At 42.9% G+C, this 19,882-nt stretch overlaps 1 protein-coding gene across 2 annotated transcripts in view; it reads left to right on the top strand.

Annotated features, from left to right (window-relative positions):
* The window catches only part of LOC134355373 (C4b-binding protein alpha chain-like), a 75,618-nt gene that overhangs the window by 39,826 nt on the left and 15,910 nt on the right, over window positions 1-19,882 (top strand). For both annotated transcript variants that reach the window (XM_063065158.1, XM_063065159.1), the window contains exons 12-16: window positions 1,357-1,545; window positions 3,084-3,177; window positions 5,277-5,350; window positions 8,599-8,781; window positions 10,763-10,948. In XM_063065158.1, coding sequence (XP_062921228.1) covers window positions 1,357-1,545; window positions 3,084-3,177; window positions 5,277-5,350; window positions 8,599-8,781; window positions 10,763-10,948 — 726 coding nt within the window. The remainder of the gene's footprint in view (window positions 1-1,356; window positions 1,546-3,083; window positions 3,178-5,276; window positions 5,351-8,598; window positions 8,782-10,762; window positions 10,949-19,882) is intronic.

The raw sequence follows: 19,882 nt of genomic DNA, 5'->3' as shown, positions 1-19,882 counted from the left end.
CTTACCTTTTTTGTATACTTACTCAATAAAAAGATTTAAAAAGAAAAGAAAAGATTTTATTTCTTCCATCCTTCACATTCATGAGGAGTAAAAATCTTTATGTTACATCTCCGTCTAAATGTGCAATGTGTAATCATAGTAATTTATAATAAATACAGCAGTGAATTTAACATAGAACTACACTCAATTCAGCGTGAATTAATCATTCTGATGGCCTGGTGGAAGAAGCTGTCCTGGAGGTTGTTGGTCCTGGCTTTTATGCTGCGGTACCGTTTCCTGGATGGTAGCAGCTGGTACAGATTGTGGTTAGGGTGACTTGGGGCGCCAATGAACCTACGGGCCCTTTTTACACACCTGTCTTTGTAAATGTCCTGAATCATGGGAAGTTCACAACTACAGATGCACTGGGCTGTCCGCACCACTCTCTTTGCAAAAAGCATTCTGGCATTGGTGTCCTTATGCTCCAGTTGTTCCAGTACGATGTGGAGAGCAATAGAGATAGCAGCCTCAGTTGATCTGTTTGCGTTGTAGGCAAACTACGCAGTCCCCTCTTCCAAATCATCAATGTAAATGGTAAACAGCTGCAGGCCCAGCACCGACCCCTGTGGCACCCCACTCACCACTGACTGCCAACCGGAGAAACACCCATTTATACCAACTCTTTGCCTTCTATTGGTTAACCAATCCACTATCCATGATAATATACTTCCTCTGACTCCATGCATCAGTGTCTTATTTATTAAGTCTCTTGTGCAGCACCTTATCGAACGCCTTCTGGAAATCCAAGTATACGATATGCAGCTGTTCCCCTCTATCCACTGCACTCATTATGTCCTCTAAGAACTCCAATAAGTTTGTCAAACACGACCTGCCCTTTCTGAATCCATGCTGCGTCTGTCTATTGGAACCACTCCTTTCTGAATGTTTTGCTATTTCTTCCTTAATGACTGCTTCAAGCATTTTCCCAACTACAGATGTTAAAGTAATTGGCCTTTAGTTACTCGTCTATTGCCTACATCTTTTTTTAAAAAGTGGCATGTCATTTGCTGTCTTTCAATCCACCGGGACCTGCCCAGAGTCTAGAGAATTTTAGTAAATGGTTACGAAAGTGTCTATTATAACCTCCGCCAATTCTCTCAGCACCCTGGGATGCATCCCATCAGGACCAGGGGACTTTTCTGCCTTCAGGCCCCCTAGTTGGGTCATCACTATCTCTTTAGTAATAGTGGTTTTATCGAGGTCCTCACCTTCCATTGAACTGGATGCAAGGAAAACAGCTTAACTGAGTCTTTTCCAGGCATGCATGTCTTAAGCTAGTTTTGGTAAATTAAAAAGGCTAATTCTTTTTCTTTCAAGGAAAATGTAACAGGCCACCAGGATTGGAAAATGGCTTACTAGAAGATAAGTACCGTCAGCAGGAAACGTTTGCAAGTGGATCCAAGGTCTTTTACGTATGTAACCCTGGTTACACTTTCCTTCAATTCACTCCCAAATATATTACTTGTAATGAAGGTGTTTGGGAACCATTACGAGCCACCTGTACACGTAAGTACTCAATAACTAATCCTTTCTCACTCAATAACTTTTCTCATTTTTGCTACCTGCGTCTTTTCTCAGTCCCCATCCTCTCCAGGACTGAAGTAAGTTAGCTGTTGTGTGGTTCATGGGAGTCAGGAACTTGCTGACATAAGTCTTAATTCTCAAGTGTGCTCCTCTGCCTCTAGACACAAAAGTTAAAATCTGCTGATCTGAGCTTCAGTTCTCAGTGAGAAAAAGCAATCTGAAATTTTGGAAGAGCTCATTTTATTAACAATAATGTCAAGATTAAAGAGAGGTAAAATGCCACTGTAATTTCTTGCGTTTAATGTCTTGAAACCACTTCAAAAAGGGTTGATAGCTATAGTTTATAGATGGCTATTGAATTTACAAATGATTTCTAATGATAAAACTAAACGAGCTTGGGAATTGGAATTTCAAGAGTCATTTTCAGATAATCAATGGAGTAAAATTTTTCATTTCGTTAATAACTCATCTATTTGTGCTCGCCATTCCTTGATATAGTTCAAGGTAGTGCATTGGGCCCATATGTCAAAGGATAAACTAGTACATATTTTTTCCAACTTCAGTCCTGTGTAATATTGAGGTGGCCACTTTAACTCATATGTTTTGGTCTTGCATAAAGCTAGATAATTTTTGGAGAGATGTTTTTAAAACGCTATCAAAAGTCTTGGATCTGGACCCACAACCTAATTTACTTACGGCAATCTTTGGGATGATCCCATTGGAAGCAGGAAATATTCCTGTTTCCGCTCAACATATGATAGCTTTTCAACTTTATTTGCTAGGGTAGCCATTTTACTGAAGTGAAAGGATTCTAATCCACCTACGGTCTTTTATTGGCTTTCCTCCATTATGTCCTGTTTAAGTTTAGAGAAAATAAGAAGTCGGACATTTGATACATCCTTTAAATTTGGGCAAATCTGGTGACCTTTTATTCAATATTTTCATTTGATTTGATTTATTACTCTTCCAACTATTTATTTTCGAAGTTCTAGATTTGGTCAGAAAGTCTTTTCTTTTTTTTTTGGTCATATCCTCAGAATGGACTGCCCAGTCCCTTTTTGTTCCCCTTTTTTTCCTCCTTTTTTCATATAGTGTAGTGGGATTTCTTTTTCTTTTCTTTTTAAAATTTAAAGTTTTTTGTTCTCTCTTTATGAACTGATAAGAGGAGAATTAGCTGTCTTTTTTATTATATACTACGTATTAGCTTAATACTATGTATGATTTTGATAATGTTTATTTCACTTTTTATATTGTTATTGATATATATATTTGAGATAATTCTCCTCTTCTTTGTAAATATACTCTTTATAAATCAATAAAAAGATTAATAAATAAATAAAGAAAGAAATGTGTTGAATAAATTACCTTGCTCACACAGAACTTTGAAATTAAATAATATTTAGAACGATTTGGAAGAAGTGTGCATTAGTTTCGTGTTTCTCTTACATTTCAGTGAATTGTATTGTAAGGGCATGTCAACATTTTGTAACATCCTGGCTTTTCTCCCCTTTTTTGTTCAGCAATGAGCTGTGGAAGTCCAGGGGAAATTATGAATGGGTGTTACAAGGGTGACAATACTTTTGGAAGTAAGATTACATTTTATTGTAATGATGGGTGAGTATTCACATACTTGATTGAAAAAGAAGAGTTGAGTTAATATTTCAATTTACACATTATTGCAATAGATTAGATTAGATTATGAGAACACGCAGTCCTCTTTTATTTATTGTCATTTAGTAATGCTTGCATTAAGAAATGATACAATATTCCTCTGATGTGATATCATAGAAACACAGGACAGACCAAGACTGAAAAACTAACAAAAACCACATAATTATAACATATAGTTACAACAGTGCAACAATGCCATAACTTGATGAAGAACAGGCCATGGCACAGTAAAAAAGTTCAAAGTCTCTCGAAAGTCCCACACCTCACGCAGACGGGAGAAGGAAGAGAACTCTCCCTGCCATGCCCAACCACAGTCTGAAAAATTCGAGCTCCAATCAGCCCTCCGACACCGAGTACCGAGCACCATCTCTGCCGAATGCTTCGACCGCAGCCTCAGTCGCCAGCAGCAGGCAAAACTGGGGATTTTGCGGCCTTCCCTCCGGAGATTCTCGATCACACAGTAGCAGCGGCAGCGAACCGGGCGTTTCAGAAATTTCTCCAGGTGTTCCTCTGTGCCTTCTCATGCCTGTCTCCATCAAATCAGAATTGTCCACAGCCCCTATTTAACAAATACGATATCATTTCACCAGAGAGCTGCGTCGCGCCGTCATCTTCTTCTCCCGTCAGTAGTGTTCCATATCAGCATCAGAACAGGAAGTGGTGGCAAAACTGAGAAGCTGGTTTTATGGGATTATTATGTGATGATGTCTTTCTTTTGTGGGGGTTGGAATGGAGGTGTTGTTGCACCTATTATGACATTAGTAATCGGAAGGAGTGTATAAGGGTGGTACACTAACAGCAGGTACATGGATAGAGCAGGGGTTCCCCGTCTGCGGTTCATGGACCCCTCGGTTTATGGTAGCAGTCCATAGCATAAAAAAAGGTTGTAAAGCCTTGGTTTAGTGTGATATGGGCCAAACACATGAGCTTAGATTGGCACCTTGACCAGCATGGACCAGTTAGGCCAAGGAGCCTGCATTTTAGATTCAAGATCATTTAATGTCATTTCCAGTATACAGGTGTAAAGGAAAACAAAATAGTTGTTACTCAAAGGCAGTTTCTCAAAGACAAGTGGAGAAAAGCAATAAACGCTGATCTTCCCAGAGTTAATAATATCCAATAACTGGGAACTTGTGTTTGTCATATTACTTTAAAACATCGGAAACCTGGGTTCAATTCTCACTGCTGTCTGTAAGGAGTTTGTACATTCTCCCCAGGACTGCATGGATTTCCTCCGGATGCTCTGATTTCCTTCCGTGTTGCAATGACGTACGGGTTAGTAGGTTGATCGGACAGATGGTTGTAATTGCGCAGCAAGGGATCACTGCTGTGCTGTGTCTTTAAATAAAATTAATGAATAAATGACATTCACCGCTTTAGTGCTGGTGAGCGCTTCGGTGTGAGTGTCTCCACTTGCACTATGTGACATTTGTCCATCTTGGCCACTCGGCTGTTGTAAGTATCATGGATTTGTTACCATGATTCAGACAAATTTTACACCGGCTTGTGGACGTTAGTGCCTTCGAAGTTAATCTGAATCAGGATCACGAGATTCTGCAGATGCAGAAATTCCTGAGCAACACATACAAAATGGTGGAGGAACTCAGCAGGTCAAGCAGCATCTATTAAGGGATAAAGAGTCAACTCTTTAGACCAAGACCTTTCATCAGATCTAATGAAGGGCTTGTGTTGTCATAGATGCTGGCTGACCTGAGCTGCGCCAGCGTCTTCTATGTTAATCGGAATTTGTTCTGTTACATAGTCACTTAAAATATGAACTTAAAGTTAGCATTTAATTCAATCCAATATTTTTTCCACGATAGGAAAAATATTGAGACTGATCTTGGATGGCAGTGTTGCAGATCACTCACTTAATGTTTTTGCATCTAGCAATGTAGCTACACATCTTCCTCTTTTCTTATAAAGTCCAGTACTGATTAAATTCAAATTAATGGAATATAATTGCTCAGTCCTTTCCTGATAACTTTGTTCTCATTTTAAGCTTCTCTGAGATGATTTTTTAAATTTTGTCGCCTCTTTAGATATACTCTGGTGGGTCGAAATTACCGGTTTTGTGAAGCTGATGGATGGGGTGGCCAGGTACCTACATGTGAAGGTGAGCTGAGATTCAGAAACAGGTTTAATATCACTGGCATATGACATGAAATATGTTTCTCAGCAGCAGTAAATTGCATACTTGGTAAAAAAAAGATTAATTGCAACACGAACTATATATGTATGTTTGTATAAAGGTAACTACATTAAGTAAGTAGTGTAAAAAGAAATAAAAGTGAGGTAGTGTACATGGCTTCGTTGTCCATTCAGAAATCCAATGGTGGTGGAGATGATGGGCTGAGAGTACAGCATTATACCTTCAGTATCATCCACACCTCTTTTCGGCCTGTAAGCAAACTGGAGAGGGTCAGTCAGCCCACTTATCCCCACCTGTACCTGTGGTAGGAGGAGCCTTTCAAAGGTCTTCATTCCCAGTGATGCTAGAGCTACAGGACAATAGTCATTATTGACGGTGGGATTGCTCCTCTTGGGAATTAGGCATATGATGGAGGTTTTCCGAATGGTTGGTATGGGATGTTCAGACAGAGCGCGGTTGAGAGATGACAGAGAACCTCTGACAGCTGTGTTCAGCAGAGTTTCAATAGCCATCCACTGACGTTGTTTATACCTGGTGCTTCACCAGGGTTTATTCTCCTGAGTCCTCTCTCAGATGAAACTCTATATTGGTGCTGCCTAGTGCACCTGATAGAAGAAATGTTGTGGGCTTATCCATCCCCAGTGTGAAATTGTACTGATCAAACCTGCAGTAAAAGCTGTTCAGTCCTTCTGCAAATTCTAACATTCTTCACAACTTGGGTAGGATGGAGGCGGGTGATTACGGAGGCTGGCCAGTGTTTTGACACCTTTCCAGGCATCTCTAGCTTTGCCCTCTTGGAAGAGGTTTTCCACTTTTTCTTTATAGATTTATTTGGCTTGTTTTATTTCTTTGTTCAGTAAGTTTAGCCTCAGTTCTGTTACCAGGGGTAAAGGTTATTTTCTTCAGGTTAAGTGTGTTTTTCAGATTCTTTGTGATCCAAGGTTTGTTATTGAGAAATACCTTGACAGTTCTTTTGGGTATGAATCAGTTTCATAGTAAAACTCCTCCTTGCCATTGTGCAAGTCTGATCATAATCATAGTCATACTTTATTGCTCCCGGGGGAAATTGGTTAATCAGCAGCTACAGGAAACGTTTGGTGGAGATTATTTCTGCTCATGGAGGTTCTACCAGTTATTCAATACAAGGGTTCATGTACTTTTTCCAGCCTTGACTGAATGATTAAACAATATGTTCAATAAAGACATGAAAATTAGAATTGTTTGTGTGTTATTAGTTGAGGCAGATTATTTTGTCTCTTATTATAACTTAGATGACGATCAGACCACGTTTTATGAATAGTTAATGCAAAACAGGGAATTGCAAAGGGTTCACAAACTTTTTCTTGCATCTGTATGTCTTTGGACTGTGGGAGGAAACTGTAACATCCAGAGGAAACCCACTCAGTCACAGGGACAACGTAACAAACTCTTTACTGACAGTGGCAGAATTGAATCCCGATTGCTGACGTTGTAAAGTACAGGTCCACAATCCCCTATCCGAAATCCCTGGGGCCAGTTGCATTTCGGAATTCAGAACTTTTCAGATTTCAGAAAATTGATAATTATATCGATAATTACCCAGTCTTAGTGCGGGTGGACTTTAGGACCCGGGGGAGCTCCAGACCTACACACATCCTCCCGTATACTTTAAATCATCTCTAGTTTACTTGTGATACCTAATACAATGTAAATGCTATGTAAATAGTTGTTATACTGTATTGCTTAGGGAATAATGACAAGGAAAAAAGTCTGTACATGCTGGAGGGAGAACTTCCAGGTTTTCCCAATCCGCGCTCTTTTTGACATTTTCACAGTAAAATTAAATACAAAATCAACAGTGAACACAAACCGTATAGTTCTTTCTTTCTTTCTTTCCTTATTAATCTATTTATTGATTAAAAAAACATTGATACAATCAAATACAGTCAAGAGGAGAATTAGTTCAAATACATATATCAGTAACCAAAATTAAAAGAGACACTGTCAAAATCATAGATATTGTTAAACTAGTATAAAATATATAATAAAAAAAGAAAATAACAATTCTCCTCTTACCAGTTAAAAGGAGAAAGGAAAAGCAATTGGGTTTTAAATAGAGAGGAGATATAGTTCATATACTAGTACATTTTATTTCCAAGAAAAACATTCAATAAAACATAAAAACATACAGCTTCAAACGAACCGAATCAAACACATGGTAAATGACTTATTGGAATAAATGTAGAACATAAATACTCTAGGACATATACAGGTTCAAGCTAAGCTAAATATGTACAGGTACCTCTAGTTAAGTTACATTACGTCTGGAAACCAAAGCTAAATACTCTACAGGTACCTGATGGGCCAGGAACAGGATTCTCAAGTTATGAAGCAGCACTACGACAGACAGCGTTTTTAAAGACTTCTTTAAGTGTCATCTGTCTCATTAACATAGGTTTATGTCTGAGCAATCTCTCTTTAACTGAGTAAACTGCCATAATCTCTTTCTCACTGATAAATGCACGTTGTTCTTTCTGTTTCTTTAAATCATATACAGTGGTAGTTCCGACACTATTTTCTTCAGTAAGATGCCGCACAGACACACCACGATTAAGCTTCTGCAATAACTCCACTTTCTTCGTTATTGATAATGATAGATGCTTCCTTCTCTTTTTCTCATTGTTTCCCATAGGATAGCTCTTTTTGACATTTTCACAGTGAAATTAAACACAAAGTCAACAGTGAACACAAAATATCAGCAAACAGCAAATGCACGTGTAACCACTACGAGCACTGAGCCACAACTGAGGTCTGCGCCGTTTGCAAGTGCTGCCACGTCACACCCGAGTGACGTCAGCTGTTGGCGCGCCAAACAAGCCTTGTTACGACACGCTCCACACTTCACGAAAAGAATTTCGGTTTTCGGAGCTTTTCAGATAAGGGATTGTGGACCTGTATTATATTAACCATTGTGCTGCTGTGTACGTGTCTCTACCCTTGGGGATCAGTTGGTCTAAGTTCAGAGTGGGTGCCTAGATTGTGAAAGGTGGATACGTGGTCATGGGGGTTTGAATATGTATTGAAGAGGATGAGATTTGCCTGTATTCTGAAGTGCTACATTGCGATAAAGTGCTGTTGAACTTTTACTGAGCCGGTTTGATTTTTAACCATGAAGTTAAAGGTGTGATGTGATGGTCTGCTCTGGGCATTAACTAAAGTGCATCTGTTGCCAGCTGTTAAATGTCCTGACATTCTGACCATTGAGAATGGAAGAATATCAAGCCCTTCTGCAGAGCCATGGGAATACGGAATGGTGGCCACAGTTTCATGCCTTGGTGACTACTCATTGATCGGTGAACGTAAGCTTACCTGTAAAAGTGATGGAAGGTGGAATCATCCCTTTCCAAAGTGCAAAGGTACTGAATGAAAAATGAAACCTGTTTTAATTACCATTTTAAACATATTTAGTGTTTTAGTTTTATATTTTTCCATGCGGTCAGTTCAGCTCCATTGATGGAAATATACAATGATTTTCCAAAGGGTGAAACGCTTCTAGCAGTATGTTCTTCTTTTGGCTTGTTTAAACAAATCCCCTAAAACAAACTACTGTTAATATTGGAGATCTGTCATAGTAAAACAGAGAACAGTCTAAACATGAGAGATTCTGCAGATGCTGGAAATCCAGAGTAACGCACTCAAAATGTTAGATTAGGTCACCACATGGCTAAAAGAAGAGAGACCAGCTCATCCAACTTTTCAACAATGTGAGTGCCCTGTTCATTTTTAAAAATATGGCAACTAGAACTGGACATTGAAGTGTGAGCCAACCAGATTTGCCCTCACTAGGAGGGTTTTTCCACTGGTGGTTTGCTGGTCATTACAAGTTGCTTCACTTTCCAGTGTGCCCTTATTATGAAGGGTTTCCCACTCACCTGGAGTCTGATCTGTCTCCCAGGTTGGATGTGTTACTGTTTCATGTAGTTCTGACTAGTTTAATATCCACTTCCCCATCAGAAGTAGGATCTGCGGTTGCTAGGAATCTGAAATCAAACTAGAAAATGTTCAACACACCCTGGGAAGGGTGACAGTTTTCAGGGTTATAATAGATAGAATGGGTATAGAGTGGGTGTTTCTTTTAATGGGGGAGTATAGGTTCAGTGGACGCAGCTACAAAATAGAAAGTCATCCCTTTAGAATAGAGGTGAGGAGGAATTTCTTTTGTAGTGATGAATTTATGGAATTCGTTGCCACAGGTGGCAGTAAAGGCCAAGTCACTGAGTATATTTAAAGCAGAGATTGATGGATTGATTAGTAAGGGCATCACAGGTTATGGGGAGTAGGCAGGAGAATGGAGTTGAGAGAGATAATAAATCAGCCAGGAATGCTGGAGCAGACTCGACCTATTTCTGCTCCTATATCATATGGTCTTATATTTGTAACGTTCCATTATATTGGGTCGTGTATGTCAAGGGGAAAACCTGCCCAGCACCTGCCTCCACATTCCCCACAGGGTCAGTTGCAGCCCGAATTAATCACAAACATCAATCACCAGCCAGCACACCTAGTAAATTTTAACAAATACACTTTATAGAAATTACTAATTCTATGACATTAATATTCAGTTGATACAGAGAGGAAACTAATAAAAAAAAAGGCGCCACACTTATCAAAGTCCAAGTTCTTTGCGCGCTACAGTTGGAGCACAATTCGACTTCAGACGTCCACCCAGATCCTATCGACTCACGGCTCGGGACAACCTGGAGTGATCGACCGGAGCCTCTCCGCACGTCCGCGGTCCTCCTCGTCTCTCCTCCGACCCAGTCCACAGTCATATCATACAGCATGGTATCCGAAAACAAAACGATACATAACCACCCATTGGCTAATTGAAGGCTGTTATCTACTTTAAAGTAAAACAATCTGCTCTCTTCAGCGTTTAACACAACAAAGCCACATTCCCCAGATTAACATAACAAAGTCGCCATTTTAACTCTAACACAAAAAGAAAGACCCCGTACATATTAGTGGCAAAAGGTAAGCATCTAGTTGTCAGGGCAATGCACTGAGTAGTTTCGGTGAAGATTGAACAGGATAGAAGCAGGTTAGGTTTTCGGGAAAGGGCAGCATGTCCGTGAATGTGGAGAGGTGGCATTTCCTCTCAGCAGCTCTGAGGACTTTCAGTGAGGTCCAGCAGCAGAGCACAAAGTTACAGTGGGCATTCTGATTGAACGGTCTGCATCTGCACGAGATGCTGCTTCGTGATCTGTTTTAGTTCAGCAAAGTGTTTTTGTGCCTTTAAGTGCTTTGAATTTAAAATTAAAACTTTATTCTTACTATTTTATTTGTGTTGTGAATTCATTGGGATACCTAACAGCAAGAAGTTCTTTATTTTACCAGATGTTAAATGTCCACTTCCGGATTTTCCTGACAATGTTATCGTGGCATCGCCATACAAATCTACTTATAAATATCAGGATCAAGTCATTTTCCGGTGTAAAGAAGGTTATGAGATGGAAGGCGATGGTCTCATTGTATGTGGAGAGGACAGCAATTTTTCATCCTCACCACCCACCTGCACACCACGTAAGTAAACATTTCTAGAAATAGTGGGTAAAATTGGATCAAAATTGAGAGGCAGTATGATTTTTTTTAATGTGTTTTGGTGATTGTTTACCTCTTGCTCTTCACTCCTACAAATTTTAAAAAATTCAGCTTCTGAGATTAAAGGGCAAAATAAATATAGGTTATGTTTCAAAATGAGACCTATCATTGCTTTTACATCACAGAAATGCAGATTGAAAACAAAAGAACGCAGATGTTGGAAATCTAAAATACATGCGGCATCTGTGAAGAAAGAAATAGCAAAGTTTTGGGCCTGTAACCAAGGTGTAAACAGTGATATGTCACAGGGATATAGCCAGAACCTTATCACTTAACAATTCATAGAGGATTTGAGTTACAGAGAAGGATTGAATAGGTTAGGACTTTATCCCCAGACTGTAGAAGAATGAAGGGAGATTTGATAGAGGTATACAAAATGATGAGGGGTATAGATAGGGTATACTGAGGTTGTGTGAGGTTTTCCACTTTGGGAGAGGGTGCAGAGGAGGTTTATCCAGATACTGCCTGGAATAGAGGACATCTGCTATAATGAGAGATTGGACAAACTTGGGTTATTTATTTTTTCTTGGGGTGGTGGAGGTTGAGTGACTACCGTCCAGTGGCACTGACCTCACACATCATGAATACTCTAGAGAGGCTGGTCCTGGCTCACCTCCAACCCCTGGTCAGATCAGCCCTCGATCCCCTGCAATTTGCCTACCAGGAACACATTGGAGTCAATGGTGCTGTTGTAGAACAAAGGACCCTACAGAAAATCCTGACAATTTTGGACAATGTTTCTCACCCTCTGCATGCCACCTTGGCTGAACAGAGGAAAACTTTTAGTAATAGACTAAGACAACTGCACTGCTCCAAAGAGCACTGTATGAGATAATTCCCCTCAGCCGTTAGGCTTTATAATGAGTCAACTAACAGTGTGGCCCTCTGCCACCCTCAGCAATGGCACGGTGACTGAGGGAGAGGAGTGGCTGTATGGGGCCTAGTTTGTGCATAGAAGACAAAGGGTAGTGGTTGAAGGGACTTATTTGAGTGGAGGGCTGTACTTAGTGGAGTTCTGCAGGGATCTGTGGTGGGACCTCTGCTATTGGTGATGTATATAAATGAACCTGGACGAAAGTGTAAATGGGAGGGCTAGGAAATTTCCAGATGGTACCAAGATAGGTGGAGTTGTGGAAGTCTTGAAGACTGGTAAAAGAGTACAGTATATTATAGATCAGTTGCAGATATGGGCAGAGAAATGGCAGATGGAGTTTAACCTAGATGAATGTGATGTGTTGCATCTCGGTAGGGCAAATGCATAGAGACAGTACACTGTTAAGGGCAAGTTCCTTAATATTGTTGCTGAGCAGAGAGATCTTGGGATCCAAATTTATAGCTCCTTGAAAGTGGCTACGCAGGTCGATAAGGTGGTTAAGAAGGGTTTATGGAATGCTTGGCTTTGTTAGTCAAGAGATTGAGTTGAACAATCTTCCAATGCTATAAAACTTTGGTTAGGCCGCTTCTGGAGTATTGCATACAGTTCTGGTCACCCCACTATAGGAAAGATGTTGAGGCTTTATAGAGGGTGCAGAAGTGGTTTACCAGAATGCTGCATGGTTTAGAGAGCATGCGCTTTCATGAGAGGCTTTTAAGAGACATTTGATTAAGCACAAGTATGTAAGAAAGATGGAGGGATATGGACATCGTGCAGGTAGGATGGATTGGTGTTTGGGTGTTTTTGAGTTGCTTTTAGGTGGTTTGGCACAATATTGTGTGCTGAATGGCCTGTTCCTGTGCTGTACTTTTCTGTGTTCTATGTGACCAGAATTGGAGGTCATAGGTTATGGGTGAAAGGTGAAATAGTTAAGAGGAACCCGAGAGGGAATTTCTTCATTCAGAAGATGGTGAGGGTTTGTAACGAGCTACTAGAAAAAGTGGAAGATGTTAATTTGATTTCAACATTTAAGGGAGTTTGGGTAAGTACATGGATGGGCAAGGTTTAGAGGGCTATGGTCCAGGGGCAGGTCGATGGGACTATGCAGGATAATAGTTCACCGTGAACTACCCCATGCAAGGCTTATTGAGAAAGTAAGGAGGCATGGGATCCAAGGAGACATTGCTTTGTGGATCCAGAACTGGTTTGCCCACAGAGGGTAAAGAGTGGTTCCAGACGGGTCATTTTCTGCATGGAGGTCGGTGACCAGTGGTGTGCCTCAGGGATCTGTTCTGGGACCCTTACTCTTCGTGACTTTTATAAATGACCTGGATGAGGAAGTGGAGGGATGGGTTAGTAAATTTGCTGATGACGCAAAGATTGCAGGTGCTGTGGATAGTGTGGAGAGCTGTCAGAGGTTACAGCAGGATATTGATAGGGTGCAAACTGGGCTGAGAAGTGGCAGATGGAGTTCAACCCAGATAAGTGTGAAGTGGTTCATTTTGGTAGGTCAAATATGATGGCAGAATATAGTATTAATGGTAAGACTCTTGGCAGTGTGGAAGATCAGAGGGATCTTGGGGTCCAAGTCCATATGACACTTAAAGCAGCTGCGCAGGTTGACTCTGTGGTTAGAAAGGTGTACGGTGTATTGGCCTTCATCAATCATGGGATTGAGTTTAAGAGCTGAGAGGTAATGTGGCAGCTATATAGGACCTTGGTCAGATCCCACTTGGAGTACTGTGCTCAGTTCTGGTGGCCTCACTACAGGAAGGATATGGAAACCATAGAAAGGGTGCAGAGGAGATTTACAAGGATGTTGCCTGGATTGGGGAGCATGCCTTATGAAAACAGGTTGAGTGAACTCATTGTTTCTCCTTGGAGTGATGGAGGATGAGAGGTGACCTGATAGAGAAGTATAAGATGATGAGAGGCATTGATCTTGTGGATAGTCAGAGGCTTTTTCCCAGGGCTGAAATGGTTGCCACAAGAGGACACAGGTTTAAGGTGCTGGGGAGTAGGTACAGAGGACATGTCAGGGGTAAGTTTTTTTACGCAGAGTGGTGAGTGCGTGGAATGGGCTGCCGGCAACGGTGGTGGAGGCGGATACAATAGGGTCTTTTAAAAGACTTTTGGATTGCTACATGGAGCTTAGAAAACTAGAGGGCCATGGGTAAGCCTAGTAATTTCTAAGGTAGGGACATGATCGGCACAAGTTTGTGGGCCAAAGGGCCTGTATTGTGCTGTAAGTTTTCTATGTTTCTATGTAACTAGATGGGCTGAAGGGCCTGTTTGTGTCTATGACCCTGATGCAATATTGTGAATGGTTTGGAAGAGGGAAGTGGAGGAACGATTACAACATGTTGTACCAGAATTAGTTGTTAAGAGTTGGAGTTTGCATATTTCCTCCCTTGTCATCTGTGCAGGTTTACGTGCACATTCCCCAGTTCCCTTGCAAGATGTATGTTCAAGCTGGCGCCGGTATCTGGCGACTCTGCGCGTGCTCTCCCGAACAAACTGCCTTCTACACTTTCCTATACCCGAGAAACCCTTCTAAACCTCCAATCTGCTACATCTAGCAAGATCAACAACACCCTGGCGAAGCTACCGGCCCTGCTGGAGATCACCGCGCCAGAATTGCTTCTTAAACTCTGGACCGCACCAGGACTCGACCAGCGAGGCCTGGTCCGAAGCCCACTACGTTCCCGGAGACTCGCGGCCTGCTACCGTGCCGGAGCGCTTGGAGACGCGGCCCATTCCGAACCAGCACCTCTCCGGAGCAGACGATCACACAGAAGTGACGGCGGAGACCTCAAGGTGCCCCAGGCGCTTCCCTGGGGCGACCACCGTAAAGCCCTATTGGTGGCCATCCACAGCTGCCGGAAGTGAGGCCTCCGCCGTCAACCTCGGAAACGAGCCCGAGGCTCGGCTGGAGCGGAGGTCTCCGCAACAGTGACTCGGCTTAAGGACTTGTTTCAGCCAGGAGCCCGGCCAACCGGGATTAAGTGTCGGCTTCGGGGCCCGACCCAATCAACAGCCCAGGACCCCGGCAGCTGGAAGTGGCAGCGGAGCCTCCCCCATCACTCGGCTCGACCCAGAGCACCCGACGACACGACCTGCCAATAGATCCCCACGGGACGCGTCCACCAACCTCAGAGCTGACAACAACACACTGCATCAATGGAAACCTGGAAAGATGCACTATTTACCAAGGAAGTGTGGGAAAAGGGCTGGGCTGCTGGTCAGATTGAAGCTGAGGGGCTTCAGGGTCCCTATGCCCACCATCCTAGCAGCTAATGTGAAAGCCATAGAGAAAAAGGTGGATGATCTTAAAGGAAGACTCACCTACTGCAGGGAGATGCAGAACTGCTGTGTATTCTGTTTCACTGAGACCTGGCTCTCCCCCGCCACCCCCGACTATGCCATCCAACCGGAAGGATTTTCGATCCATCAGATGGACTGCACGGCGTCTTCGGGCAAGACAAGGGGTGGTGATGTCTACCTGCTGATCAACACTGCGTGGTGCTCGGACACAGTGGCACTGACAAGCTCCTGCAGCCCGGACCTGGAACACCTGTCGGTGAAGTGTCGTCCCTACTATCTGCCACAGGAATTCACCTGGGTCATACTGACAGCAGTCTACATTCCCCCCCAGGCGGACGTAGAGTGTGCTCTGAACATACTGTATGCCAACATCAGTGAACTTGAGACCAGGTATCGGGAGGATTTGCTCATTACAGCCGGGGACTTTAACCAGGCCAACCTCAGAAAGGCACTGCCAAAGTTATACCAACATGTCTCCTGCCCCACTAGAGGCCCAAATATAGACCTCTGCTATACAGCAGTCAAGGATGCCTACCATTCCGTCCCACGACCTCACTTCGGAAAATCGGACCATCAGGCCGTACTCCTCCTCCTGGCTTACAAACAGAAACAGAAGCAGGAGGTCAAGGTGGCAAAAGTGGTGTCACGATGGACGGAGGAAACGGATGAGGTCCTCCGTGACTGCTTTGAATTGGTGGACTGGTTAGGATTCAAGAACTCGGCAGCTAACCTCGATGAGTATACCTCAGCTGTCACGGACTTTATTTAGAAATGCACAGAGGACTGAGTGTCTTGCAAGACGATCCGGGTATTCCCTAACCGGAAACCTTGGATGAATTATGAGGTCCAGTCCCTTTTGAAAGCTAGAGCTGCGGCTTTTAGGTCCGGGGATACCAGTCACTACACGGAATCCAGGCGTGAACTCCAGAAAGCCATTAAGGGCGCCAAGAGGTAATATCAAGCCAAGTTGGAACCCCAGGCTAACCAGAGGGATGCCGGTTGATTATGGCAGGGTCTAAATGAGATCACTGGGCGCAAAGGAAAGGCTGGGAATATCATTAACTGTGGTGCTTCTCTTCCTGACGAACTTAACGTATTCTAAGCAAGATTCGAACAGAAGAGAAGATGAACCGGACCTGGTGGCATCGAGATTCATCGTCACCGAGGAGGACGTTAGAAGGGCCTTCCTGCAGATAAATCCAAGGAAGGTGACGGGCCCAGATGGCGTCCCGGGTTGAGTTCTCCGGGCCTGTGCAAGTGAGCTAGCTGGAGTGTTTGCTGACATCTTCATTTGCTCTTTGCTCTAGTCTAAGATCCCCTTGTGTTTTAAGGAGGCAACGATAATCCCAGTGCTGAAGAAGAGCAAGAGCAAGAGCCTGAATGACTATCGACCTGTGGCTCTGACATCAATTGCTATGAAGTGCTTCGAGAGATTGTTTATGACACACATCAACCACAGCCCACCGGTCAACCTCGACGCTTTGCAATTCGCCTACCGGAGCAACAGGTCAATGGCAGATGCCATCTCTCTGGCCCTACGTTCCTCCTTAGAACACCTGGAGAATAAAGACACGTATGCAAGGCTCCTTTTCATTGACTGCAGCTCTGCCTTTAATACCATCATTCCAAATAAACTGATTCTTAAGCTCTGGAACCTGGGCCTTAGCACTCAGATCTGCAGCTGGATCTTCAGCTTCCTCACAGACAGGACCCAGGCTGTAAAAACAGGGGACAAGCTCTCCTCTACAATCACTCAGAGCACCGGTGCCCCACAAGACTGTGTACTCAGCCCCCTGCTCTACTCACTGTACACCCATGATTGTGTAGCCAAGTTTCCACCGAACTCAATATATAAGTTTGCTGATGACACCACAATTGTAGGCTGCATCTCGGGTAATAATGAGTTTGAGTACAGAGAGGAAATTAAGAACCTGGTGGCATGGTGTGAAGACAATAACCTATCCCTCAATGTCAGCAAGACGAAGGAGTTGGTTGTTGACTTCAGAAGGAGTAGCGGACCGCAGGACCCCATTTACATCAGTGGTGCGCAAGTGGAACTGGTCAAAAGCTTTAAGTTCCTCGGTGTCAATATCACAAATGACCTGACTTGGTCCAACCAAACAGAGTTCACTGCCAAGAAGGCCCACCAGCACTTTTACTTCCTGAGAAAACTGAAGAAATTTGGCCTGTCCCCTAAAACCCTCACTAATTTTTATAGATGCACTGTAGAAAGCATTCTTCTAGGGTGCATCACAACCTGGTATGGAAGTTGTCCTGTCCAAGACCGGAAGAAGCTGCAGAAGATCATGAACACAGCGCAGCACATCACACAAACCAATCTTCCGTCCTTGGACTCACTTTACACCGCACGCTATTGAAGCAGTGCTGCCAGGATAATCAAGGACATGACCCACCCAGCCAACAGACTTTTCGTCCCTCTTCCCTTTGGGAGAAGGCTCAGGAACTTGAAGACTCATACGGCCAGATTTGGGAACAGCTTCTTTTCAAGTGTGATAAGACTGCTGAACGGATCCTGACCTGGATCTGGGCCGTACCCTCCAAATATCCAGACCTGCCTCTCGATTTTTTTGCACTACCTTACTTTCCCTTTTCTATTTTCTATTTATGATTTATAATTTAAATTTTTAATATGTATTATCGATTTGTACTCCAGGGAGCGCGAAGCACAGAATCAAATATCACTGTGATGATTGTACACTCTAGTGTCAGTTGTTTGGCGACAATAAAGTAAAGTAAAGATGGAAGTTAAAGCTAGAGTGGAAGTGAAATTGTCGTCTATAGTTAGTGGGGGGAGCAGACGTGAGGAACTGCAGGTTCATTCCTGTTCCTACTATAGTCTCCTGGCTATAAAGAGCTATTGGTAGGTGAGTGGCCAAAGATCTGATCAATGGAATGAGTTATGTTTTTATGTTTACTTTCAAATAAAATATGATTCATTTGGACTTGGAGAGTGAATGAAAATTACCAACTTGATTTGAGTTTTTTAACAAGGTGATGAGAGAGATTGATGAGGGTGGGGCAGTGGATGTTGTCTGCGTGGATTTTAGTAAGGTGTTTGACGAAGTCTTTCATGGGAGCTAATCCAGAATATTAAGACGCATGGGATTTGCAGTGAACTGGCTGTTAGAATTCAGAACTGGCTGTATGTAAAAGACAGGGTAGTGGCTGAAGGGACTTATTGAGCTGGGGGTCTGTAATTAAAGGAGCTCTGCAGGAATCTCGGCTGTTTGTGATGTATGGAAATGACCTGGATGAAAATGTAAATGGGAGGTTTGGTAAATTTACGGCTGGTACCAAATTTGGAGTTCTGGATAGTGCAGAAGACTGTGATAGACTGATGTAGACTAGTCGCAGATATAGGCTGTGAAATGGCAGATGGAGTTTAACCCAGATAAATGTGAGGTGTTGCACCTCAGTAGGGCAAATGCAAGCAGGCAGTACACTGTTAAGGGCAAGATCCTTATCAGTGTTGCTGAGCAGAGAGATCTTGGGATCCAAGTTCATAGCTCCTTGAAAGTGGCTACGCAGTCGATAAAGTGGTTTAGAAGGTTTCGGGAATGCTTCCTTTCATTAGTCGAGGCATTGAGTTCAAAAATCAGGAGATTATGTTGTAATTGTATAAAACTCTGGTAGGCCATATCCAGAGTGCTGCGTACAGGACTGGTTGCCCCACTGTAGAAAGTATGTTGAGGCTTTGGTGAGGCTTCAGAAGAGGTTCACCAGGGTGCAGTCTGGTTTTGAGGGCATATGCTATCACGAGAGTCTGGATAAACTTGTGTTGTTTTCTCTGGAGTGGCAGAGGCTGGGGGGAGATTTGATCATGAGAGACATAGAGTGGACAGAGAGCATCTCTTTCCAGGATTGAAATGTCTAATACCAGAGGGCATGCATTGAAGATGAGACGGGGTAGGTTCAAAGGGGATGTGAGGGGTAAGTTTTTTACTCAGAGAATGGTGGATGCCTGGAATGTGCTGCCTGGGTAAGGTGGTGAGGCAAACACATTTGTGGCTTTTAACAGATTTTTAGATAGGCACATGGATGTAAGGAAGATGGAGGGATATGGACATGATGCAGGTAGAAAGGATTAGTGTTCAGGGGTTTTTGATTTGCTTTTTAGCTGGTTCAGCACAACATTTTGGGCTGAATGGCCTGTCCCTGTGCTGTACTTTTCTATGTTCTATATTTTGAGTGTTTCTTCTGATGTGTCCAATAACTCTGAAACTCTTAAATAATTGTGATGTAATAAGGATATAGCAAGCAGGACAGACAAAAGAGAATTGGTGGATGTTGTGTGCTTGGATTTTCAGAAGGCCTTTGACAAGGTGCCACGTATGAGGCTATTGATAAGAGTATGGTATCACAGGAAAGATACTAGAATGGATAGAGCATTGGCTGATTGGCGAGAAGTAGAGTGGGAATGAAGGGTACCTTTTCTGATGGGCTGTTGGTGACTAGTGGTGTTCCACAGAGGTCAGTGTTGGGACCACTTCTTTTTACATTTTATGTCAATGATTTGGATGACAGAATTGATGGCTTTTCGGCCAAGTTTGCTTACAATAAGAAGATAGGTGGAGGCAGGTAGTACTGAGGAAGCTGGAGGCTGCAGAAGGACTTCGACAAATTAGGAGAATGGCATA

This window comes from Mobula hypostoma, chromosome 13 (assembly GCF_963921235.1).
Source record: "Mobula hypostoma chromosome 13, sMobHyp1.1, whole genome shotgun sequence".
Classification (NCBI taxonomy): domain Eukaryota; kingdom Metazoa; phylum Chordata; class Chondrichthyes; order Myliobatiformes; family Myliobatidae; genus Mobula; species Mobula hypostoma.
Note: the sequence above shows the minus strand (reverse complement) of the source record. Positions and strands in the feature narration are given on the sequence as shown.